The sequence below is a fragment of the Callospermophilus lateralis genome, chromosome 15 (assembly GCF_048772815.1).
Source record: "Callospermophilus lateralis isolate mCalLat2 chromosome 15, mCalLat2.hap1, whole genome shotgun sequence".
Taxonomy (NCBI): domain Eukaryota; kingdom Metazoa; phylum Chordata; class Mammalia; order Rodentia; family Sciuridae; genus Callospermophilus; species Callospermophilus lateralis.
In genome coordinates, this window is record NC_135319.1 from 67,338,175 (window position 1) to 67,366,014 (window position 27,840).

General features: G+C 38.7%; 1 protein-coding gene across 1 annotated transcript in view; it reads left to right on the forward strand.

The window, feature by feature from the left end:
* Wnt8b (Wnt family member 8B) overlaps positions 1-27,806 on the forward strand; it is a 52,385-nt gene extending 24,579 nt beyond the window's left edge. Inside the window, exons 2-6 of the mRNA XM_076834878.1 lie at positions 22,624-22,657; positions 23,562-23,700; positions 25,039-25,164; positions 25,967-26,109; positions 26,270-27,806. Of these exons, the coding sequence (XP_076690993.1) occupies positions 22,624-22,657; positions 23,562-23,700; positions 25,039-25,164; positions 25,967-26,109; positions 26,270-26,815 (988 nt within the window). The 3' untranslated portion in view covers positions 26,816-27,806. The remainder of the gene's footprint in view (positions 1-22,623; positions 22,658-23,561; positions 23,701-25,038; positions 25,165-25,966; positions 26,110-26,269) is intronic.
* The last annotated feature ends 34 nt before the right edge of the window (positions 27,807-27,840 follow it).

The following is a 27,840-nucleotide window of genomic DNA, read 5'->3' on the forward strand; positions in this document are numbered from 1 at the left end:
GAATGGTTTTAAATTAGAATCTATATTAATATAATTCACTAAATTAATATATTAAAGGACAAAGACCTATTATCATCTTCATAGAAACCCCAAAATATTTAATATGATTAAAAGCACAGAAAAAAATTAAAACTCAGGAGAAATACTTAAAAACTTTAACAGCCTTACAAAAGATATTCATTCATATCAAACGTCCCAGTAGATGCTGAAATATTAGAAATATTTCCATTAAAATAAGATAAAACCAGGAAACTTACCACAATTATTAACATTATATTCAAGTTTAGCCAATGCAACAAAAGAGGGAAAAAATTAAAAAAATATAAGTACTAAAAATAAACGACAATTTGGGCCAGATGCAGAGACGCATGCCTGTAATCCCAGCTACTTTGGAGGCTGAGAGCAACTTAGTGAGACCCTGTCTCAAAATGGAGGAAAAGAGGGGGTCAAGGATGTAGCTCAGTAGTACAGCACTTGCCTAACATGTGCAAGACCCTGGGTTCTATGCTAGTATAAAATGTATGTATGTATATATGTGCGTGTGTATGTGTGTGTGTGTGTGTGTGTGTGTATGTTCACAAGTTTTAGATGACCTACTAAGCACATGCAGTTTTCACTCCTGCTGCAGGGAGCCTGCATTATTAAAAGAGTGACAAACAATATACAAATAAATAAAACTTAACAGTGGTGAAAATAATGAGGGGGGCCCATCCACAAATGAAAATTTCAATTGACTTTAGAGTATGAATAAGGAAAACATAATTAATGAAGCCAGGAAGAGAAAACTACCACCTAAAGTCTGTGTAGAAGTGACACATCAAAGAGCACTAGTCAGTCCTATAGAACCCAGAAGAAGTTTTTAAGTGGGAAACGCCAGACACAATAGAAGGGCTGATTAAGATGTACTCTCAGCCGCCTTCTCCTTTGGGAAAAAAATACATAGAGTGGGGCTGGGGTCGTAGCTCTGCAGTAGAGAGTTTGCCTAGCACATGTGAGGTACTAAGCACGTGTAAGGTACTGGCTTTGATCCTCAGCACCACATATAAATAAAATAAAAGGTATTGTGTCCATCTACAACTATTATCCTTTCTGCCATTCTCTCTCATCCAAATTTCCAGGGAAGGAAAGACACCTGATTGGTTCAGCTGCAGCGAGTACCCATTTTGTTATAACATTTTGTGACTGTGTCTGGTCAGGGAAGGCTGTCAGATGGTACAAAATTGCTGCTGGAGCCATCCCCATCCCAATAGCAGTAAGGTAACACTGAAGAGAATCTTTATGAGCTGGGTAGATTTAAGCTATTATTTAGAATAATTCAGCAAATAACCTTGTATATTACATCTTGATAAACATTCTTAGTGTTTATCAAAATTAGTGGGACAAAGGATGCTAATGCTTGAAGTTTTAAGCTAACATCTTCAGTTTACCTCAGAAGTACTAGATTAATTCACACTTCCATAAGCTGTACATAAAATGACCATTTAACAAAGCACAATGCCTGTGTCAGTATTGTGTCTTATTTTTTCAAACCTTTGCCAGGTGATAAGTGACAATGTCTCAATGTCTCATTATTATCTTTTTTCTTATAATTAATAAAACTGAACATTTTCTTCTATTTCATTGATACTTTTACTTCTGCATTTTTTGAAGAGCCCATTCATAGGAATTAGGATTTTTTTTTTTTGTACTACTAGGAATTTAACCCAGGACCTCATGTATGCTATGCAAGTATTCTACTATTAAGCTATACGCCCCTAGTCTTTTTCTAAATTTTATTTTGAGACAGGATCTCTCTATGTTATCCAGGATAGACTGGAACATCTGGGCTCAAGCAATCCTCTGGCCTATGCCTCTCAAATAGCTGAGACTACAGAATCAAATGCCACTGCCTCAGCAGAATTAGCAGTTTTAAAATTGGACTTTTTTCTTCATCTTAGTGGTTGTAATAGCTCTTTATATATTAAAGATATTTATTTTAAAATATATATGTTAAAAATACTCCTACTTCTACATATCTTCCTTTGTTTACAAAATATTTTTTTTCTAATGCCTGGTTAATCTCAAAATGATGCTTTTCAGAAGGTGATGTGGCATATATCTGTAATTCCAGCTACTCAGAAGGCTGAGACAGTAGGGACTCAAGTTTGAGGCCAGCCTAGGCAACATAGTGAGAGCCTGGGCTCAAAAAAAAAAAAATGATGCTCTTTTCTTAAATATTGTCTCCAGATTGACTTTAGTAAGAAATTAAGTACTTTGAAGAGCAATAGATTAAATATTAGCAAATGAGTCTTAACTACTTAGAAAGTTATGAAGTGGCAAGCTAATATTCAATCATAACAGCCTCCACTATAGTGAACAATTATCTAACTTCATCCTCTTCTATTCACTACTATAATTCAGTATTTGTCTTTTCTCACCCTGATATCTGCAACTGGAATAAATTGCCTCTGGTCTTGGCCTCATCTTTTATCACTGCCAAAATATAAGCCCCAGATAACAAATTTTATATTGCACATCTTTAGACCCTAGTGTCCTGTTGTCTTAAAGATGGTAATATCAAAACTCCTTAGCACAAGGCCTTTCATGTCTGTATCCTGCTTAATTTCCATGGCCTTTTTTTGTCTCTGTGCTACACAAACTACAGCCAGAGTAGACAGATTATAGTTCTCCAAAAATGTATTGTTGCTTTACAGATTTGTAATAAGTTTTTCTATTCCCTCTCTAAGGACCTCCCTTCCTCTCTGTCATTATTAATGAGCTCATATTCAATTTATTTTAAGATTCAACTAAATCTTTTCACCTTTCTTCCTCTCTCCCTGTTTCTTTTGGTACAGTGTCTCTGCATTCCCACAGTTCTCCACATCTCTCTCTCCTGTGGCACTTTTGAGTGTTTACCTGTCTATTCTTCAGGGAGATTATAAATGTGCTGACAGCCTTCTCTGTCACTATAATTCAGCATCTTCTACAAGGTCTGATACATCACAAGTCATTAAACGTTCACCAACTAAATATATAGACAAATTGATATTTCCATGTTTTATCAGGAAAAAGTACAATAAAACAAGTGTTTTATGTTTAGTTTATAACTAAAGTTATAAATAGAGGTTAAATGATATAACAATGTCAGGATATTAATAATAATTTAAAACAGCACTATCACAGTCATATTAAGTATATTGCTTTTCTTTCCTCTGCCTTAATTTCCACACTTTTAAGTCCAAACTAATATTATCAAGAAAACACCTTTAGAAGGTAAACTAGGATTGAAGAAATTAAGAAATCTGGTTGCAAAATGTTTCCATATATCAGTTGCTGATATGAAATCCCAGGATGCCTGAGAATATCTTGTTTTCAAACATCTATAATAGTAAAAGTTATTAAACAATGTCATGTAGCTCAATTTTAGAGGAATAATGCAAATGTGAGGAAATTCCAAAACTAGGGCTTGGAAATAGTGAGAAGAGATTAAAAGTGTTATAAAATTTAAAACAAAGTATAGTGGAACTCATGATTTCATCTCTAATTCATTGTACCTAAGCCATTGCTACAGACACTCTATCTCATAATTCTCTATATTTCTCTAGCATCAAAGTGATTGAAATAGCAATACTTAAGTCAAAATGAAATAAATTTAAAGATTGCCAATCTCTTTATTAAACTGAAAACAACCTAAATATTCAGTAAAATAAAATTCCTTCACACTTGACAATTTGTGCTTAATTTTGTGCAAAACAATAAATATTATTTTTTTCCTTTGTGGAAGAAATTCTAAGGGGATGTGACAGAGCCTCAAAGAACTTGTTTTATTTTATTTTATTTTTTTATTTTTTTAAAGAGAGAGTGAGGAGGGAGAGAGAGAGAGAGAGAGAGAGAGAGAGAGAGAGAATTTTAATATTTTATTTCTTAGTTTTTGGCAGACACAACATCTTTGTTTGTATGTGGTGCTGAGGTTCGAACCTGGGCCGCAGGCATGCCAGACGGGCGCGCTACCACTTGAGCCTCATCCCCAGCCCCGGAACTTGTTTTAAATTAGCTCTGTTTTCACACAAAAACCACCCCAGTCTGCTATACCTCCTAAAAGTTTTTCTACCCTGGAGGAATTCTCTGATCAAATAAATGGCAAGGACTTCCCACCTGAGGAGGTCAAGGGAGAAGACAAGACTGGAAATGCAGGAACTGCTGTTTGATACCTTCTGAGGACTTGACTCTTGGTCTAAAGTAGATCTGCTATTACCTTTGTGGATGAAGAGAAAAAGAAGTACCCAAAATTGTTAGTGTGAGGGTCAAAACTGACTGAGCTCATCTCACAATGAGGTTTAGAATCCCAAATAATCTCAAACACAACGAATTTACCCAATCAAAATATTGATCCTTAAATCATCTGGCCTGGATTATCTAGATAATGAATTTGTTTATTAATTCTTTGTTTTTTTAGTTTAGCTTGCCAAGGAGATCTGGCCAGAGAGGGTTCTGAAGAGGAGGTTCCAAGAGGAGGAAGAATAAAGGAAGAGAACAAAGACCATTTTCTCAAGGGTGGGGGAGCATTAAGAAAGATGATATGAATGCTATAATAGAAGATATGAACATATAAAAGTAAGTTTGGTGCCCTTGGAGGAGCATTTGCACCATGAGGCAATACCTGCTCCCTAGGGAAAAAGAGATGGCCACTCAGAGAAGTATGAGCAAGGACTTTGAGCGATCTCCTAGCTCCATCCACCATTTAAGAGGGCAAAGATTTTGAGATCACTTTTGTTTGCTCCTTGAAATCTCACCTCTTCTTTGAAACCCTAATTCTACCTTTTTCAGAAAACTTTCCCTAAATAAGTCAATATGATTTATAAGTGATTTGTAGCAATATAATACTTTATTAAATTACATCTTCTTATAATCACCTTGCTGAACTGCAAATTTCTTTTGGGCAGAAATCATGTTTTGGTCTTTAAAAATTTCCACAATGCCTAATGTGGGGTTGAGAACATAACAGGCACTTGATAAGTAATTTTTTTGATGGGAAAATTGAGAGGAAGAAACCATCAGACTTCCTAAAGTCTCCTAACCTTTCCAACTTACAGAGATAACATTCCACATTCTCAAATCAAAGGGCCTGAGGTACACTGGAACATGGTGTGTGTGTGTGTGTGTGTGTGTGTGTGTGTGTGTGTATATATATATATATATATATATATATATATATATATATATAAAATTTTTTCCCCTGAGGAAAGCTATCCTGAATGCAAATTCAGTCTCGAAGTGTTAGAAAAACAACCAGGAAAGCACAGTCCCTTCTAAATCCCTTTTGAGGACCTGGCTCTCTCTTTGTGGATGCGTCTGTGTGTATGTGTGCGTGGGCAGGGGGACAGTTGTATGGTGGGCGGAGAAAAGCAAGAGGGAGGAAAGAGAGGGGATTTGCTATGTCTCTTCCCCCCACAACCCCCACTTCTTTGTCCTCTTTATCCTCGTCCCCTTCTGCATTTGTCTGAGAGGATCCTGGAGTGTTCTTTTGATCGACTCAATCTTTCTCTGGCACTTGAGTTCTGATTGGCTGAAGGACTTAGGGGGAAAAAAACTTTAATTAAGTAGATAATCTCTTCTTTGGACGTTTGGCAGCTCCATTTCACCTCCCCTTAACTCTGTTTGGGATCGCTTACACACCAAGGAAGTTGGGCTTTGAGGATTCCATCCCACTACCACTGAGGAGAATACTTCCTCAACTTACTACCCTGTCTCCCAATTTTTCCGAATTTTCTTTCTCTTTACTCAGAGGATTATGTTTCTCATGAAGCCTTCTGTGTGCATCTTCCTTTTCACCTGTGTCTTCCAACTCAGCCACACCTGGTAAGTAACTTGGACTCCTACCTAGAACTGTGAATAGGTCAGTGTATGTAATATATTGAAGAAAGCTCATTTTCATTTCCAGAAATGTAGAAGGCCTTGAGATCTCTTCTGGGAAAAAAAAAAAAAAAAAAAAAAAAACATTCTACAGAGTAGGGTTTCTCCTAAATGTATGGCTGATTTCAGTAAATCTTTAGGACCCCTACCAATAAAGAAATGAATTTAAAAATGGAAGTCCTATTTTTATAAATTACTATGCTACAAATATTCAAGCAATGTTGGGAGAAATAGATAGTAACCCTGTGTACCAATCCTGATGTCAGCACTATGCACAAGAAGAAGTGCTTCAAAGCAGGTTCTGCTATGTGTTCAATCTGATCTTGAGGTGAAGACTGGAGGCAAAATTCAACAGGATCTATATTTGTACTTTCTAGCTTACCTTCAATTTCTTCAGAATATTCTAAGTGACTGCTCATATAGTCATTTCCTAAATATGAATAATTTATTTGAACTACTCAGTTGATATTGGGTTAACAAACATGTTTGAAATCAAATATTTCAGAAATCTAGATTTCTCTACAAAAATGTTTAATTTGTTTAATTTACAAAAATAACTAAATTGCTCAGAAAATAAGATAATATATGTAAAAGTGCTTTGTAAACTATAACACACTGCACAAATGGTATAGCATTATCCTCATTCTCATTTAGCTCTTGGAAACCATATAAAGTATCCATACATGAAATCGTCAATAAGCAAATACACAATAACACACAGAAGCACAACTTAGGAAATGCTTGTTGCTAGAATGTTTGGTGTTTTCCCCCAATTCGGATATAAGCTCGGTCTCTCTGTCCCTTTCTCTTCATTAGTTTTCTTTTTGATCTTCTACTTAACCAAGACACAAATCCAGTTGCTCCACAAACTTTCCAGGCAACTAGAATAGAAATTTCTTTGCTGAAGTAAGCTTCCTGTGCTAATTGAGAGTGTATTCTTACCATAAACAAGCTGAGCCATCTTTATTGCAGTGTTGATTTCAAAGTATGCCAACTTAGTGCAACTATTTGCAAGTAAATATAACAATTTACAACATGTCTGATTATAAACTGAACCACCAAAGAATTGGTCAATTTTTAATTGGCACTTTAATTGACTATTTCAACATTCAAAAAAAGAAAAAAAAAAAACCTAGCTCTCTTCTCTTCTCCTCATGAGAACAAAAAAACAAAAGTGAGAGGAGACTATTTCAGAGCATTTCTACTGATGTTCATGGTATTCTTCAGCTGATTCAGTATCAGCAAAAGAGAAACACGAGATTCCTTTCCCTAGTCACCAGGGCAGTGTGAAGAATTGTTCTATAAAAAAATACCTTTACTGTGTGTTCCCTTCCCTGCTGGAGGGGGTCATGTTCATTTCATTCCAATACTGACACAGCCACACTGAAAGGTGGCTGGGTTGCTTGTCTGTCCAAATTCAAGTGTCTGGATTCAAAAAGAAAAAAGAAAAAAGAGATGTGAAAGAAAGTTCTAATTTAAAAACAGGATTTAAGAACCCCTTCTTGCCTTGCCTGACTTGTAGAAGAAAATGTACAAATCTCCTGTGTAATGCAATTAGATTTTAATTGCTTTTTCCTATAAGCCTCAATTTGAATTAAAAATTTATACTTGCCATGATTCTGGGTTTTGGTAGCATTGAAAAGTGACTTTTAATTTTACCATTAAATCTTGATTATTCTTATAATGAAATGATCAGGGTTTTGCATAAGGTCATCATCCCCTTTGTGCTAGGCAGAAAAATTTGACCACCACAGCCTTTGAGATGTTTCTCTTAATACTTCATTATCAACCTTTTATGTAAGGACCTCAAACGCATTTAACAAATAGGGAACCACAATTTCTGCTTGGCTGTTCAGTTGTAGCCTGAAATTACTGTCTAAAAGGGTTCATCAACAGAAATTCCTGGGTTCGAAAAGGAGTGAACAATGATGACAGTCACCTCAATATGTAGTTTAACTGGGTAAATCAATTGGAGATATTTTAAAAAAATAATTTGCCACAGTTTCCTAGAGGTGAACACTTCTGAGGAGAATTATCACTTAGTAACTTGAGAAAAAAAATTCTTAATACTTATAGATCCAAAAAAGAATGGGAATGCATGAAACTGCCATGCAGATGGCAATGGTTATAATGGTGGCCAGAGATAGACCAGTGTGATTTTTCATCCCAATGCACTTACTCATCTGGAATAAACAGGACTAAAAAATGTTTTTCCTTAGCTGTTGACCCCATTTTATTCCAAATGATCTCCTATAGTGATAATGTGTCTTTCCCAGCTTTGTCCACACCCACACACACCCCCCCACACAAACCTCTCTCTCTCTCTCCCTCCCCCCATCAAATCAGAGATGCATTGGGATGCAGAGGCAATCTGTGGTTCTTATTCATCAATTTCACTCCAAAGGTCAATAGTCAAGATTTAAATAGGTTAGTTTTCTCTTCTGCAGTAGGGCAAGAGTTTGAAAAACATCATCCCTTAGTTCTCAACATTCAAGTTTTTAGAGTAACCTTTCTATGGATATTGAAATTTCATCTGATAATAACATTTCATAACATTCCACAGCTCTGATTAGTGAAGAAATCATTCTTTTTATGCATGCTAGGCAAGGAATCTACCACTGAACTACATCCCCAGCCCAGGAATCTATTGTTGTAGAAGGATCTTTATATTCATATTCTCACCAAGCATTGTATATAGCTAAAATTACTGTTCTCCATATATATCTGCTACAGTTTTCAAATGTATTTTATAACAATAAAATACAAATTCATCTAAAAATTATTGAATTAATGATAGTTTTTGTTATATTAAGTTTTTGTCTTTTGAAGTTTTTCCCACTTAGAGACACAAAAAGAACTAGTTCAATCAAGTGAGTGCCTCACTAGAAATGGATTCCCCTCAAAGAAATTAGAGATCTTTATGTTAAAGAAATTAAAAGAAGGTTTTGAGAAACTGCTTTGGAATATCTGAAAAATAATATGCTGATGTAAAAGATGTACTCACCTAGTAGCTTCCTTGGTCTATAAACAAAGTGCATGGTTGACAAAAAAAGCTTGGGAATGGTAGGGCAGCTCTGAGGTGGATGAGATGAGGAACTGCAATGCAGGATGCATTAAAGAAGCTCCAGTCCCAGTTTATCATCAGTTTCCTCACCAACTGGAGCCTGTATTTCTCTTTTATAGGCTTTATTTCTTCTGTCATGAAAGACAATAATGCCTATTACTATTAACAACAAAGCGGATGAGGGCCTGGGAAGAAACATTTCATTACAGCTTTTCTTATGAAACCAGATTGTATGATGATAAGGAGGATGCTCTAAGGTCCATCTTCATTGTGTGTGTGTGTGTGTGTGTGTGTGTGTGTGTGTGTGTGTTAATATGACATAAAGAAAAATCTCTGTTTGGGGATATTTCATAGAGATAAAGAGGGCATTCTAAAAGTCTGGAAGGAAAGGAGTTTTAATCCAAACCCTCTCTCTTCCATGGAAAGAGATTGCCTTTTCCTTTTCTCCAGATGGACAATTAGTTTAATGCTGCTCTATATTGGGTAATGCCATTCTCTCTTTGGATTATTAATAACATTCTTTTTTCCTGAGCTTCAAGGACTCTCTTCTATTTCCATCAGAAAGGGAGAAGGAGAATTCATATGGCTTAGAGAATGAGGTCAAGACAATTTTTCTTAGGATAAATCTTTATTTTTTGGAAAGCAGATTTTTCTTACTAAAGGAAGGATCCGGCCAGGTTAACAGTTGGGGGATACCTGAGCTTGGTTCACATCAATAATATTCCCCATTGCCTCTCATGTGAAATATGCCTAGACTCTGAGGGCCTCTTGAAAGAAATGACCATTCACTGTGAATGGACTCTGCAGTCCAGCTACCAACCAAACTTTTATGCTTGTTTTTTTTTCCATTTTTATTAGAAGCTCTGGTTATTGATCACATCATTCTCTGTATGCTTATTAGGTTAAAGTTTTCTCTGGGTCAAGAGAAAATCATTTAAAGTGAATTTAAATGCCCATACCTGAGTCTTAAAAATTCACCGTTATCTAACCAGTTCAAATTCACTTTTGAAGAGGTTGTGATCCCAACTTCAGCATCCTTTGGTTCTAGCACATTATAAGGTGATTTTCCAGTGTTTCACTAAGACCCCATAAGAGGGCTGAGAGTTCAATCTTCCTATCCAACTCCATGTAGATAAAATTCTTATCATCTCCAGGCCATTCTTTATGCATGCTGCATAAAGAATAATTTCTCCTTCATTCAGAACTGTGATTACCTTTTGGTGCCACGACCCAGTCTTTTTCCTGTACTTAGACTCTTAAGGCTCCATACCATATCAAACGCTAGGATGATACATAGTGAACCAATGGATTGTCCACATGATCCTATCTGACATTTCTTCACCTTCATCTAAGATGTCTGAGGAGCCCAGATTCCATAGGTTATTGCTTCATTGTTTTATTTGAAATATTATATTAAGGAAATTTTAATTTCTTTACAGAAGTAAACAGATATATAATGGACCCCCTTAACTGAACTTCACCCATTATCAATCCCTGATCAATAATGTTCCACCCATACTTTCTGCAGCATTTCCAATTGTATATGTTTCTCTGAGTCTAAGCCTTCCAAACACTAACATGGTTCAAAATAGGAAGAAGAGGGAAAGGGAAAGGAATTTCCTATCATATGTCTGAGAGATCTAAAGCCAGTGATTAGAATGAATCTTGGGGAAAATTTCACAGATAGAACCACCCTTGGAGGAAAAATCCAAAATGCAATCCAAATTAACAAAAAGAGATAAGTCATTCAAATACAAGTTTGAGTTTATTTCTGTTTGAGCAGCGGCTAATTAGCAAAAAATTAAAAATGTTTTTAAAAATAAAAAAGGTTGGAGTAGGGGCAGATAAATTTTTTATTATCCACTTGAATTTAGTTCTCTTTGGTAGTAAAAATGGAAATTAAGTGCCAAAATTGTTGATTTGGCTACCTTGAACCTGGTTGTTTTAAAGGATAATTCTTAGGGTTACTACATACCCACCTCTCCTTGATATGAAAACGAACTGGTATTGCATTCATCAATGCAATGAAAAACATGAATATTTTAAAAAATCTAGACTACAGGGACCAAGGTAACTAGATCAAGAAACAAAACAAAATTCTCCGCTTCCATAGTGATCTATGGGAGAAGTTCTTGCGATGCCAGACTTCTGGGAACAGTGGCTGGGTCATTTCCTTAGCAGCTTTCACTTAGAGACCAAGGAGAGGGGGTGAGCCCGCCTACTCCCTGTTAGAGTCCTCATTTAAATGCTAAGTGCTGAAGTGCTTTTCTGTAGCTCAGCCTTTCTCAGCAGAGCTTGCTACAATACATAAAGAAAGGAAATGAGGAGAAGGAAAGACAGCCTGTGGCTCTATAAAATATCCTAGAATATAGATGACAAGTCCCTTTCAGGGAAAAAAAACTTGCAATTTGCTTGGGAAGGAATCTGCCTGAGATTGCTTTGCAGATGTTCATGGTTCAGATTTGTGCCAGGAACTATTCCTTGGCCTTAGCCAATAATTATTTGGCAAAATCTATACTTGAGATAATGTAGGATTTTAAAACACATTCAGTATAAGAACTATAAGTAAAATGGAAATACCTATTTAACTTTCTTAAGCTAACTGGTTTACAACATATTTTTGTTCATATATTGGTGGGCTTCATTATCACATAAAATTCACCTTTATAGGTATATTTTTAGAATTATTTATAGAAAGAAAGAGGGAAAATTTAAATCAGTGAAATAGATATGGGAACATGACCCAAAGCTGCCCCTTCCTGAGTTTTCCCTTTGTGCTCATCTTGGAAACCCTTCCCTTGGCCCCAGTCTCCATTGAAACCCTTTCTCCTTCCTCTCTTCCTTTCCAAGGACACAGCCCTCCAAGGGCCACACTAGCTGCTTTCACTTCAGGACCCTCCACTCTGAAATCTGGCTTCCCTCCTGGCCTCCTGAAGGAGGTCTCTGCTGATACTGGCTTTGTCTGTCCTGATACATAGGAGGAAATCCGTCTTTGAAATGCTTAATACTTTTCTTCCCTGCAAGACATCAGGGGTCTGTGCCTTACTTCCTACTCTCTGCTTGCATCTATAACAGGGTCAGTTTCAATATATACTTTACAGTGGCTAAGAACCTGTCACTCTGCTCATCCTTGAAAAAAAAGTTTGCCTTTTAAACTTAACTCCCCCTCATTGTACAGTGGGTTGTTCCTGGTTTAAATACCCTTTTGCATTAGAGAGAGGGGTAGTGAAGAAATGTTTGGACCTTGGAATCCGATTTCACAGTTATTAGTGAGAACTGCAGCCTGTGTCATTGTGTGCATGTGCACATATTTATGTGGCTCAGCATGCATGTTCGTGGGTGTAGTGAATGAGAGAGTCACAAGTTCCTTGTTCAGAGGAGCTGACTTGAGATCTCCCCAGCCCCAGGCACAGTGTGGATTCTATGACGTGAAAAGCTGCTGCCAGAGATTCATTCTAAGTGAAAGTTTCCTGGGGGAGCCTTCTAACTGGAGCCCCAGGCAGCTTCCTAGTTCTGGATCTTTCTGTCCCTTTTTCCCTCAAGTCTCTCTGTGCTGGTCTCCAGGTAAGACCTGCAACCCATATCCACTCCCCAATACTTTCCTCTCCCCTGGATTGCTTCCCAATTATAGCAACCCCATGGTGGCTCCTGAGGGAGGCCCATTGGAGGTCCAGCACAAAAAGACTCAACTTTTTGTAGATGTTGAATCTTTTTATAGAAGTTGTGTGATGTGTTTAATGATTAGGGAGAAGGCGGGAATGTCACTCAAAGACTTGTGGGGAAAGTCAGAGAGGCTGAACTGAAATGGAGCAGAGGGCAGTAGGATGAAAGTCCTAGATGTTGAAAAGGAAACATCAAATTCTGGATATTCATACTCAGAACTTTTGCTTTGTAAAAGTAGTAGTGGGAAAAGGGGATTCTAAGTCAAATCTAAGCTGTGTCAATGATTGAATTCAAACATATCTTCCCACACCTGGCCAAGACAGGAGACTGGTCCCCAAGGAGCATACCACATGAAACCAAGTAGCCTTCTGGGAAGGAGCATGCACAGCAAGAGGAGAGGGAGCCCAGCATTCAAACTTGGCTCAGTAACAATGTCCTTGTTGTGTAAAGGGACAAGTGTGAACAGAGCATGGTGCTTGGCGCTCCTGGTCCAGTGCCCATCTGAATCACAGGCTATGGAGAACCAGGCTTGAGTTCTTGCCACAGCTTCCAACCTGCTGACCACAAAGTGATGTGGGCTTTGCTTGTTTGGAGAATCAACCCAAAATAGGGAGAAATGATTGAAAGTAATTGGATAGTGACTTAAACCCCTGTCCACAATTAGATATATGGAACAGAACTTGCAGTTCTCTGTGAATTTACTAATGTGGTAAAATAATGTGAACTTCTTCATTGGCATCAGATGAAGAGGGGCCTGGACTATTAGCAAGTGTATGTCTCTGGGTAATGAATATGAGGGAAAAAATAAAGTAATCAAAATACATACACAAATAAAAGGCAATTACAGACATTGCAAGAGCTGAAAGAGAAACAGTAGCATTTGTACTTGATTGATACAAAATCCCTCCCTCCCTGTCCCAGCTGGAGCTTGAGAAGTCCTTTTACTGGTGATCAGGCTGATTGTAGGGACTCTTAGAAGCAACACAGCACAGGAGAGAAGACGCATGGATGTTTGAGGAACTCAGGTACCCCAGATAAAAGCCTCATAAATCAGGGCTGGACTTTGGCTAGGTTATGGGCCCTTGAGTGTTGTCAGGCAAAAATTTCCCTGGAGTGGAGAAGCAATGAAAAGTATGTCCACAAGGCTGTGCTGTGGGAACCAACTACAACCTCAGACTGGAAATGTAGCTGGGTCCTCCGATGGTCCTTTAACAATTGGAAAGACATTTAGTAATGGTGAACATAGCAAGGATTGAGATGCACTTTAGAAAGAAGGGAAAGAGTTTCTTTGCAAGTGCTGAAGTAGAGGTACTGTGGCCTGAAGGTGGTGAGGACAAGGACAAGAGAATGGAGATTAGCCAGTTAGCAGCCTGGATGGGAACAAGTGACAGCAGAGCTGCTTACAGCTACTTACAGTGGAATGTTATTGTTAGAGTTCAGCAGAAACCAAGGTAGCAGCAGGGGAAGAGAGAGAGATCTGGTTTCTCTCCACAGTTCTTTCTGATTGTATATTAATTTATTAATTGTAAATTAGCTTATAGACCACAAAAAAATCCCAAAAAGTGTGCTTAAGACTTACTTCAAATTGATGACAGGAAGGCTGGGGTTGTGGCTCAGTGATAAAGCACTTGCCTAGCATGTGTGAGACACTGGGTTTGATCCTCAGCACCAAATAAAAATAAATAAATAAAGGCATTGTGTCCATCTACAACTAAAAAAAAAATTTTAAATTGATGATGAGAGTGCAGAGATGTTGTAGGGATGAATAGTTGCTGCATTAAAGACTTCTGTGAGTGAAGGAGTTAGAGGACAGATGGCTCCTGGACAAACTCAGAATCCTTGCTGGCACACTCCACCTGTTAAAATATATTTTAACAGGTGGAAGAAGGGAATAAACAAGTCACCAGTGATTGCTAGGAAAACACTCTTTTCTACTAAGGACAATTGCAGAGAAGGAGAGGGATCCAGATTTGGCTGCTCAGTGCAGTCAGAGACCAGCCCTTCAGTGCATGGCCAGTGAGATCTGGGAGAGCTGCTGAATCAGCTGCAAAGGAAGAGAATGTCCACAATGGTGATATGCCTACATATCACCATAAGACCCTTGTGCACAAATGAGGGTTTTTTTTTCCTGGTGGCGGGGAGGGTACCAGGGATTGAACTCAGGGGCACTCAACCACTGAGCCACATCCCAAGCTCTATTTTATATTTTATTTAGACACAGGGTCTCACTGAGTTGCTTAGCACCTTGCCATTGCTGAAGCTAGCTTTGAACTTGCGATCCTCCTGCTTCAGCCTCCAGAGCTGCTGGGATTAGAGGCCTGCGTCACTGTGCCCAGCCACAAATGAGTTTTGCTACCCACGTGGAAAATAAAAGTCTAGGGGTTTTTCTGTGTCCTTTATTTAAAAAATTTATAGACTTATTTTTAAAGCAATTTTAGGTTTATAAAAAGGTTGAGCAAAGGTGGGCACAGTAGCTCAGTGGCTTGCACCCCTAATCCCCTGGACTGGGGAGACTGAGGCAGGAGGATCAAAAGTTCAAAGCCAGCTTCATCAAATTAGTAAGGCCCCTAAGCAATTTAGCAAGACCCTGAATGGTTAAGTGCCCCTGAGTCCAATCTCTGGTACCAAAAAAGGAAGAAGAAAAAAAGTTAAGCAGTACAGAGAGTTAAGAAAGTACAGAGAATTCCCATATATCCCCTCCACAACACCTGGACATAGTCTCCCCAATTATTTGTCTCTACTTTGTATGCATAGAAGACAGTATGAGCAGCACCAATCCCTAGAAAACATTTCAGGTTATATGGTGGTTCCCAGATAGAGCAGAGCCCAGGCCTGGCAGGTCCTGTGGACATGGAAGTAGAAGGGGGCAGTGAACAAATTAAAGCATAAGGGAAACGATGTGATCATTACCTGAACCTCCTTTGGAACATTGCAGAACCTCACTGAAACCTCCCAGAAGTACTCATCATTCATCATATCTTTTTCAAGGATCATAAATCCTGGGTCAGCAAGGGAGATATGGGTTGTTGAAGAGCATAGCTGCTAAGAAGCACATGTTCCAGAATCTGACTGCCTAGGTCTCAGTCCTGGATTCACCACTTAGCTAGCTGTGTGATGCTGGCTAACTTCTCCATGTGACAGTTTCTGTAGCCCTGAAATGGAAGATGGACCATTTCTACTTCATGTAGTTGTTATGATAATCACATGAACTTTAAACATGTGAAACACTTAAGATATATTTGGTGTGCACAGAACAAATAGTAAAAAGCATAGTACTTACCACATCAGGTCATTATGAAAACTTTAAGACATGGTACAGGTAAAGCACTACAAAGTCCCTGACATACTTGATAATATTGGCTGTTATTATGTAACATGAATTACATTTATGTGATATGAGTCATATATATATATATATGATATATATATATATATAATATAGTAAGTACATAAATATTTACTATATAATATTTAATATTATGTATGTGTAACATAAAGAGAAGAAACAATGATAAAATATTTACTTGGCTATATATATATATATATATATATATATATATATATAGTAAGTACATAAATATTTACTATATAATATTTAATATTATGTATGTGTGTAAGATAAGGAGAAGAAACAATGATAAAATATTTACTTGGCAGTGTAAAAGTGAAGCTGCTCACTATGCATGCCTAATTACTGTGACGCACAATGACTATTATACATAGCATTAAGCAGGTCAGATTGACTTTGCTAAAGGTTTTATTATGGTGCTAACTTTTGTGTGCATATGCTCAGTGTTCATTATCTGTCACCCTTGCAGTATGATCATCTGCTAACAGAGTGCAGTCATCTGCTCACTCTACTGACAAATTAGCAGCAACCCTGCTTGCCCCAAACTTTCTTCTCACATCCCCCCAAATCTTTTTACAACTATATTTCCTCTCTAATTCTCTGTTGTATGTAATGGTTCTCCCATTCCTTTCTCCCTCCCCCCCAAAAAACCCTTTAATTCAATCCATTTGTATAGAGAACTTCCTATGTTCAAGTTAGTAGGGTAGGAAAAAAAAGAAGTTCCAATTGTGTTTTTTGAAGTAGATACTTATTCAAGAATAAGTAGGATTTTTTAAATGGCTAGATTGAGAGATAATCCACATACCATGAAATTAATCTCTTAAAGTATATAAATCAATAGTTTTTAGTAAATTCACAGACTTGTGAAATCCCCATCACAATCAATTTTGAACCATTTTCATCAAAAGAAATCCTTTATCCATCATCAGTCCCTCCCCTTCTCCCCTCCCTGCAGTCCCCGACAACTGCTAATCCACTTTCTATTTCTATGGAATTGTCTATTCTGGACATTTCATGTAAATAGAATCATACAATTTATGGTTGGTTTTATGTATCTGGCTTCTTTCACTTACAGTAATGTTTCCAAAGTTCATTCATGTTGTAGCATGTATCAGCACTTCATTTATTTTCATGGTCAAATACTAGTCCATATGGTTATATCATATTTTATTTATTCCTGAATCAATTGAGACTTTTGAGTTGTTTTGCCTTTTGGCTATTATAAATAATTCTTCTATGAAAACACTAATGTACAAGTTTTGTTGGATTATGTTTTCAATTCTCTTGAATATATATATATATATATATATATATATATATATATATATATATATATATATATATATATATATATGAGGGAAATTGCCAGGTCAGATGGGAACTCCATATTTAACCTTTTGAGAAATTGGTGGACTAATTCAAAAGTGAACCCCCATCAGCAATCCCACCAGCAATGTCTGAGGATTCTCTTTTTTTTTTTTTTTTAATTGTAGTTGGACACAGTACCTTTATTTTTATGTGGTGCTGAGGATCAAACCCAGTGCCTTGCACATTGCTAGGTGAGTGCTCTACTGCTGAGCCACAACCCCAGCCCCTGTCTGAGGATTCTGATTTCTCTACATTCTCTTTTAATGCTCACTGTTGTCTGTCTTTTTATTTTAGCTATCTTAATGGGTATGAATTTATTTTAGAAACTTTTAATTGGTACATTATAATTATACATAATAGTGGAATTTTGTTGCATGTTCATACAGATGCATAATAAGTGGGTATAAATTCTGGTTGTGGTTTTTATTTTGTCTCACTGATGACTATACTGAGCATCCTTTCATGTACTTATTGGCCATTTGTATATTCTCTTTGAAGAAATGTCTAATCAAGTCCTTTGCCCATATTTTTAAAATTGAGTTGTTTGTCTTGTTATTACTATTGGGTTTAAGGAGTTCTCTCTATATGCCAGATATTAATTTCCTTATCAAGTATTTGAGTATATTTCCACCTATTTTGTATATTATCTTTTCAATTTCTTGATGGTGTCTTTTGAGAGGCAAAAATTTTTAATTTTGTTGAAGTCCAATATCAAATGCCTTCTTTTGTTACTGAACTTTGAGTATCTTATCTATAAAATCATTGCCTAGGTCACAAAAATTTAAACCTATGCTTTATTCTAGGATTTTCATAGTTTCAGCTCTTACATTTAGGTCTTTGCTTTAGTCTGAGTTAACTTTTATGTGGTTAGTGAGGTAAGAATCCAACTTCGTTCTTTGCATGTGGATATACAGTTGTCCCAGCATCACTGGTTGAAAATCCTAAAAGGTAAAATTTAATAGAACAACAAGAGCTAAGACACAGAGGCATGAATGCATGAATGCCAGGAATAGTGACTGGTTCATCCTGACTATAGAATTGGGCACATAGGGATATTTCATGATGAAAGAAGCTGGAAAGATACGTAGGGTCGGATTATGGAGAATCTTGAGTTGCAAAAGTTGGAGAATTATGGAAGATTCTTGAGCAGAAGGATAACATCAGAATTGGGTTTTCAGAAGATTGATCTAACTACAGACTATATACTTGATGGGAATGAGTTAAAGACTAGAAGTAGAAGTCAGTGGAGCTCCTACCATGGCTACAAGGCTGTGATAGTGGGAGTAGAAAAGAAGGAATGGATATGTAAAAAAGAAAATGGAAGTACAATACCTACAGGTCTCGATAACTGATTGATTTTTTTAAAATGTTGGTCCCATTACCAAAAATCAGTCAAGCCAAGAGCAGTGGCTAGTTTGACAGAGAAGATGAGTTAGCTTTTAGACATACAGTTTTAACAATTTGAAACATCTCTAGTAGAGAAATCTAGCATTCATTTGGAAATGCAACTCTAGATTTCAATATAGTAGTCAGGGTTGAAGGTAAAGATTTATGAGACATTGTATAATCATGGTAGTGAAAACCGTAGACACAAACTATTTACCTAGTTTCCCCAGACAATGTTTATTCCTACTCCCACCAGAAAATGTGAGTTCCTTTATTCTTTCATTCAAAAAATATTTATTGAAAGCTTATTATCCCCAGGTAACGTTCAAGGCAATGGTAATATTTGGTGAACAATACGGAACTCCTCTCCCCAAGATCTGCCTTATTAGAACTTAAGGTTTAATGGGAGGAAGAAACATGTAAACAAATGCATATGTATAATGTAAGGAATTCCAAGGATTTAAAAAAAAGTGCCCATATTTTTAAAAAATAAATAAAGCAGAGAAAGAGGAGGGAAGGAGTTGTGATTCTAAATAGGTGAAGGAAAGTCCTAAGGAGGATGACACATTTGAGTAAAAGGCTGCTATGGGTGAAGGGACAAGCTATGTAGATAGCTGAGTAAAAAGTTTTCCAGGAAGAGACAATGCAGGTGCAGCCACCTGGAGGCTGGAAGGTGCCTGATGAATCTGAGAAACAAAGGAGACCAGGTGGACATAGTTGGGTAGGAGGAGCTCAGTCTGAGGCCTGGGTTAGGATCTTATGAACCTTGATAAGAATTTGACTTCTACTCTACACACAATAGAAATCTATTAGAGGGGGCCGGGACTGGGGCTGGGGCTCGGCGATAGAGCGCCTACCTAGCATGTGCGAGACCCTGGGTTCGATCCTCAGCACCACATAAAAATAAATAAACAAAATAAAGGTATTGTGTACAACTGAAAAATAAATATATTAAAAAAGATATCTATTAGAGGATTTGTAATAGAAAGTGGCAAAAATTTTATTTGTATTTTAAAGGCATTAATCTTTAAGGGGAGCAATCATTTTCAGAATAAAATGTGGAAGAACAAGGATAAAAGGAAGGAAATCAATTAGTTGACTTTATAATAATAATCCAGACATGAGATGATGACAATTTGAACTAGGATGATAGCAGTGAAGATGCTGAGAACTGTTTATATTCTGGATATATTTTCAGCTAGAACTGGCCAGATTTGAGGGCATTGAATACAGGATATGAGAGAAAGAAAGGAGTCAAAGATGACACTCCAAGATTTTTGTCTGAGCCACTAGGAGGAACAGTCCTTTACTTAGATGGACTACAGAAGAAGAATGTGAAGGTGGCAGCAACGAGCAGGAGTTCCGTTTTGACCATGTTATGTTTGAGATCTTTATTAAATAGTGAAGCAGAGATGTCAAGAATAAAGGATGGCATAAACCCTTTGAATGGCACCCAATCTGGGTAGCATGATGATGGAGTTTCCTTAGAAAACTTGGAATGGAACCACCATTTGACCTAGTTATCCCACTCCTTGGTCTATAGTATGTTGACTTAAAATCAGCATATATAGTGACAAGCCACATTAATGTTTATAGCAGCTCAATTTACAATAGTTAAGCTATGGAACAAACCTAGGTGCCCTTCAACAGATAAATGGGTAAAGAAAATGCAGTACATACACACAATGGACTATTACTCAGCCATAAAGAAGAATGAAATTATGGCATTTGTTGGTAAATGGATGGAACTGGAGACTATCGTGTTAAGTGAAATAAGCCAATCTCAAAAAAACGAAAGACCAAATATTCTCTCTGATACACAGATGCTGACTCACAATAGATAGGGGCAGCAGGTAGTGGAGGTTCAGCAGATTGGACAGCAGGGAGTGGGGAGAAGGGAGGGGAGATGGGAATGGGAAAGATAGTAGAATGAATAGGAATTAACTTTCCTGTATTTATATAGGAATACATGACCAGTGTAACTCCACATCATGTACAACCATAAAAATGGGAAGTTATGCTCTATGTATGTATGATATGTCAAAATACATTCTACTGTCATGTATAACTAAAAAGAACAAATAAAGCATCTTAAAAACTGCTTTGGTTTTTTTTTTTTTTTTGAGATTCTGTAGTCTTCTATTATTTTCTATGGCTTTTGCCTTTCAAAATATTTTTATTTTCTCTACTGGCAACCTCCCAAATTGTTAATATTGTTTTGCATTTTAGATGTATCTTATCAGATACATTTAGGTGTATCTTGCATTTAGGTGTATCTTATCAGATAATTTAGGTGTATCCTATTGCATTTAGGTGTATCTCAGAATTAAGGGTACACCAACTTTCATGAAACAATACATAATGATTCCCAGATTACTTCCTTATATTACAATGGAAAAAGAAAGATAATAGGTAATACATTTTGATTAATTTTCAAATGCCAATTCTGAAGTCATTTTCCAAATCTCTATTACTGCAGATCATGTATGTTTGTGTACATCTAAGTATATATTTTATTTTTGTATATTTAGGGATTTGCAAAAATTGCAAAGAAATATACAGGGAAGTTCTATCCATACACCCTTTCACAACTTCCCCCAGTATTAACATCTTACAAATATGGTACAATACCTTTAGAGTTTCTTCCCTTGTAGGGGTGTGTGTGTGTGTGTGTGTGCGCGCGCACATGCAGCTTGATGCAATTTTGTCACATTTGTAATCGTGTGTAACCACTACTTCAGACAAGACACTTAAACCTACTATCATTCCAAGATTCTCTCATTTTATTCTTAATAGCCATATCCATTCCCCTCTTCTAAATCCCTAGAAACCACTAGTCTGTACTCAGCTCTATAATTACATTATTTCACTATTGTTACATAAATAAAATCATGCAGTATGTATCCTTTTGAGATTGACTTTAATGGTTCAGTCTAATTTCCTTGAGATCCATCGAAGTTGTTGTGTTTGTTAATAGTTCATTCCTTCTTATTGCTGAAAAGCATTCCATGGTATGGCTGTGCCATGGTTCTTTACATATCATTCACACTTGAACAGACATTTAGGTAGTTTCCAATTTGGGGCTATTATGAAAAAAGCAGCCATGAACATAAGAGGACAAATGCATGAGTAAAAATAATTCTTCATTTCTCTGGGATACACACCTAAGACAGCAGCTGCTGAGTCCTATAGAAAATCCATTAGTTTTAAAAGGAACCCACAGGTCTCAGGGTGTGGAACAGTGGTAGAGTGTTCAGCTAGCATGTGAACACTACTCTGTACTGCAGAAAAAAGGAAGACCAAATCATATTGTAATGTAAATTATTTTTAGTTTTAGAATTTAATTATGACTCAAACTCTAGAGAGATCTTTCACAGTTTACCTTTTCCCAGTGAGAGAAGTATCCTTCTAAAGTGTCCCATGGAGTCAAATGAACCTAGATTCAAGTCCTGCCTCATTCATTTATTATCTGAGTGAGCTTGAACATTTTTTTTAGTCTCAGATTCCCTATTGGTAAAATACAGACAATAATGCCCTCCAACAGTAAGGACTGAACAAAATCAGCTGTAAATCCCTGAGAGTGAAGTGTTTGGTATGCAGTTGTGAGTTTATATTAGCTCTTTCCCCATTCATAGCAAAATAATCAAACATTACTTCCAGTTTTTATAATATTGGTAGATATGAGTGACCTTAAAATCCAAAGAAACCATATTACTTTTATTCACATTATATTTTACTAAGTAAGTTACCTTTAGTAGTTTTATTATGCATGTTTCCTTGGTAAACTAGTTTCTCTTTATTCCTACCAAATATATTTACTGGAGTAATCCTTATAAGTCTTGGAAGCAGAAATAAGTTGGTGTCTCTCCATTATATCCTATGTTCTTTTTCTTTCTTCTAGGTCAGTAAACAATTTCCTGATGACTGGTCCAAAAGTAAGAAGAAATTCCTTTGATTAATAAGGACATCGCTAATCTTAATTGGTTGACAGAAGATGATACATGTGGCTTTCTTTTCATTATATGCATGCCTTTTATTATGCAGTAGTATATATTAAAGATAGAAAAACTGAGACTCAGAGAGGGTTGGGACATACCCCAAACCACCACAAATTAATATCAGAGCCCAGGCAGAAACAGGAGTACTGCTGGGTGTGGTGACGTACATCTGTAATCCCAGCTACTCAGAAGTGAAGCAGGAAGAGCTCAAGTTTGAGGTCAGCCTGGACAACTTAGTGAGACTCTGTCTAAAAATTAAAAAAATAAATAAATATAAGGGCTGAGGTGTAGCTCGGTGGTAGAGTGCTTGTCTACCAAGCATGAAGCCCTAGATTCAATCCTCAGTAACACAAAATTAGAGAAGTACTTTAAAGTTTCTCATAGAGTCAAACAAAAAAACCCGAAATTGTACTATGTGATCTCTACATGGAAGAACATTGCCAGGTCCAAAATGTTATTTTCTAAGATAATAATGGGATGAGAACAGCTGAAATTTCAGGAATTATGTGATTGGGACTCATTTTGGAGAGGCAATTTAGTATAATGAATAAAATGGAATTAGAATCTGATAAAACCGTGTTTCATTACTTTCTGCCGTTTGCTACTTGTGGGACCTTGGGAAAATTACCTCCCCTCTCTGAACCTCAGTTTCCTGAGTTATAAAATGACACCTTTTTCACAAGACTACTGGTAATGTTAAATGAGATGATATATTTAAAGTACTTGCTTTGCCACTGTTTTGGAGGGATGGGGGAATGGGCATGAAGAGAGGTGCTTGGCAAGTTTGGGGCAAATGCCTCCTGGATTCAGACTGAACTTTGACCGCCCCATATTCCTGTAGGCTTACCTGATCTACTCCAGCAGTGTGGCAGCAGGTGCTCAGAGTGGTATTGAAGAATGCAAATACCAGTTTGCCTGGGACCGCTGGAACTGCCCTGAGAGAGCCTTGCAACTTTCCAGCCATGGTGGACTTCGAAGTGGTAAGGAAAGCCTTGGGCATGGCTCCCCAGGCCTCTAGTTCCAGGGTAAAGCCTCACGGATGGCCCCCTTTCTCCTCTATACCATATTCTTCACCTGGTCTCTTAGGACATTTCTCTCTTGTGAGATATTCTCTTTTCTTTCTCCATCTCTCTTTTCTATCTATGGAGCTTTCTCCTTTCTTCCCCAACATGCTCACTGTTCAATTAACGGACATTGCCTCACCTCCAATCCTATACATCCTTGATTGCTAAAGTTTTCTTCACAACATAAGCAGCATCAGCATCAGAAGGCAGGTCAGGGTCATAATTCCTCATATCCCTTAGCCCCTTCCTTCGGTAGACTCAGCAGAGAGATATTGAGCAAGTGGAAACTTGAAGACTAGATTCTCAGAAAGAAGATAAATAGTGGTCGTGCCGGTAAATGAAAGAGCTGCCATCTCAATTCACAACAGCCAAACTGTGGAACCAACTTAGATGTCCTTCAACAAATGAATGGATAAAGAAAATGTGGTACATATACACAATGGAATATTACTCAGCCTTAAAGAAGAATGAAATTATGGCATTTGTAGTTTTTCTAGGAAATATGTGGCCTCATGACCTGTTAAAGCAGATTGTCCTGCATATTTTCAGTGTTGTTATTGACACTTCCTTTCGATCCTTTTTGAGCAAGTCATTAATGAACACCAATTTTTTCCCTTTTCTTTTTTTGGTACCAGGGATTGCACTTAGGGGCATTTGACCACTGAACCACATCCCCAGCCCTATTTTGTATTTTATTTAGAGACAGGGTCTCACTGAGTTGCTTAGTGCCTCGGCTTTTGCTGAGACTGACTTTGAATTTGCAATTCTCCTGCCTCAGCCTCCTGAGCCACTGGGATTATAGGAGTACACCACTGTGCCCGGCATGAACACTAATTTTTTAATAAATATTAAAATATTGTTTGAAAAAAGAAAGAGCTGCCAATCAGATATTCTGCTCTTGGACTCCAATGTTCAAGAAGGAGGTAGGGAAGGGTTCTTTACAACTTGGCCTTCAAATTCATTTCCTTCCCCATTTCTTCCTCAGGGTCTTCCCCACCTAAATCCTTTATAATCATGTATATTGACAACAATCTAGTCACCTTCTCGTAAAAAAGATGGAAGGGGAGAAGAGTAGGGCTGAGGCCAGGAATGGAGCAGACCCTGGAAGTGAGTAAGGTACATCATGAAGTGGGTATAGGACCAAGCTGGGAAAGGCATGTATGTCGGTGGTATTAAAGGAAAGTAACATAACCAGTGTTTCTTTTAACTGCAACCTCTGCCTCTAACTCTCTAGATTTTTTTTAATTCTGCCAGCTAATCGGGAGACAGCATTTGTACATGCCATCAGTTCTGCTGGAGTCATGTACACTCTGACCAGAAACTGCAGCCTTGGAGATTTTGACAACTGTGGATGTGATGACTCCCGCAATGGGCAACTGGGTGAGTATCAATGAGATATGTAGCACAGGCCAGGGAAGTTCACTTAAAGAATGAAAAGGTTGGTGGGATAAAGTTACATTTTTCTAATACAAAGAAAATCATGCTGACGACGGGTGACCCAGTTTGAGCACAAACCCTACAGTGACAAACACAGTTAAATGTTGCTTGGGACCCTCTTCTCCCACTGATTGATTTCCTTAATTTAAACAGATGATGATGGTGGTGATGATGATGGAACAGCTTGCTCTATAGGCTCAAATCACTGTTCCTCTTCTTGAATACAGGAGGACTTTCTTTTATTTTGCCTATCCTGCTCTACTCTCCACTCTGCCTCCACTGCAGCTGCTAATCCTCTGTGTCCACCCAATCAATTTCCAACTTCGTTTTTCCATATTATTTCAATTGCACCTCTTTTCCTCCCTCAGCCTTTAGCTCTCCTCACCTTCGCACACAATTTTACCCCTTGAGGACCTCAATCACTGACAGACATGGTGCTCACTCTGCCTACTGAGTAGAGGCAGAGAAGCTCCCAGGCAGACAATCAGTCCACTAGACAGCCACAAACGTCATGGAGCCCTGAGCAGGGAATTGGCTGAGGCTGGAAGTGGGACTGCAAAGGTGGCAAAAACAAACCTTCTAGACTGAAACTAATCCCGACACAGGGCACTAGCCCAACCTTAATCTTTTCCTATCCCAGACAGTGACCCCTGCAACCCCCTCCCCCCAAGTCCAATTAGAAACAGCAGCCCTGGAAACTCTGCGTTGGCCTGCTCAATGACCTTTCCCCCCTGCACTTTTCCAGGGGGTCAAGGCTGGCTGTGGGGAGGCTGCAGCGACAACGTGGGCTTCGGAGAGGCAATCTCCAAGCAGTTTGTGGATGCCCTGGAAACAGGACAGGATGCCCGGGCAGCCATGAATCTTCATAATAACGAGGCCGGCCGTAAGGTGAGTGTCACAGACCCTGGGACTAAGCAGCTAGTACTAACCACTACCAGTCCTTGGTATGGACAATTCTTCATTCAAATACTAACGGGCAGGATGAGCAGACTAGCTGGGCGCCTCGCAATCCCTCGGGGGCAGGGCTTTTACTCCACTCTCTCCCTAGGCGGTGAAGGGCACCATGAAACGCACGTGTAAGTGCCACGGCGTGTCTGGCAGCTGCACCACACAGACCTGCTGGCTGCAGCTGCCTGAGTTCCGCGAGGTGGGCGCGCATCTGAAGGAGAAGTACCACGCCGCTCTCAAGGTGGACCTACTGCAGGGTGCTGGCAACAGCGCTGCCGGCCGCGGCGCCATCGCGGACACCTTCCGCTCCATCTCCACCAGGGAGCTGGTGCACCTGGAGGACTCCCCAGACTACTGCTTGGAGAACAAGACGCTAGGGTTGCTGGGCACTGAAGGCCGGGAATGCCTGCGGCGCGGGCGGGCTCTGGGCCGCTGGGAGCGCCGCAGCTGCCGCCGTCTGTGCGGGGATTGTGGGCTGGCGGTGGAGGAGCGCCGCGCGGAAACCGTGTCCAGCTGTAACTGCAAGTTCCATTGGTGCTGTGCTGTCCGCTGTGAGCAGTGCCGCCGGCGGGTCACCAAGTACTTCTGTAGCCGCGCAGAGCGGCCACGGGGAGGCGCTGCACACAAACCCGGGAGAAAACCCTAAGGGTCTCCTCCCCTGCCTCCTTTCCCAATTTGTCCTTGGCTTGTTTAGCGACCCCAGTAATAGAGGAACCAAGGAATTGGGGACCCCGCACTCCCAAGTCCAGAGATCCTGAGAGGGAGAGAATGCAATCTTTCTGGAGCTTGCCACTTCCCTAACGTTTCCCCAATTTCTCTGTGCTCTCCTAGAATTGGTTCTGCGTCTCCTCACAGCCCACACTTTGGTGTGAGACCTGTTCTAAGACTGCGCTATTGGTCTTCCTTGGACTAGGGTGAAAATAGGCGCTCCTCCCCGACCCCACCTCCCAACTGGCCTAAGCCTGACTAAGACTTGGGAACTAGAAGGACCCTTCTCAGACATGGAGGGCTCAGGTAAAGCCATGTCTTTTTATCTTGCCCATTGTCTGCTACCAAGCCTGATGGCAGGGGCATTCCCTTCCTGCAGAGCCCATCCCGATCTTGCAACTTCCTGCTATTGACCCACATACTCCCAGGAATCTCTAACACTTTCTCTTTCCTTCCCCTTTCCCCATTCCTCTGAAAAGAAAAGGGAAAAAAAAAAAAAAACTGACCTGGGAATAAATGTACCTTAGGGATTGGTCCCTAGAGGAAGAAGTAGAATATGGTGTAAAAGGGAACTTGACTTGCTAAACACCAGGGTGGTACTTCTTGTGACACCATGTCACCAATGGACTTTACCAATGAGGTAACTATCTTCCTAGATGATCACCCAAGATACTCCAGAATTATACCCAAGAGGTCAAGAAACTATGTAAACACGAATTACTGTTATTTCCTTCCCTTCAAAGTTATCTTCTCCCTGCTGCTAACCTATATTTTCCCAGAAAACAACTTCACCTTTTTTCCTTTCCAAAGCTTTGTTCCTCTGAGCCAAAACTGAGGTAAATAAAGGCAATTTCCCACTCGGACCCTGTCTGCACCTCTAAAGGCAGGCCATAGGAAGAAGCAGAGCCCCTTCCTTTCACTCACCTGGTTCTCCAACAGGCAGAGTTCAGGGCATTGGATACT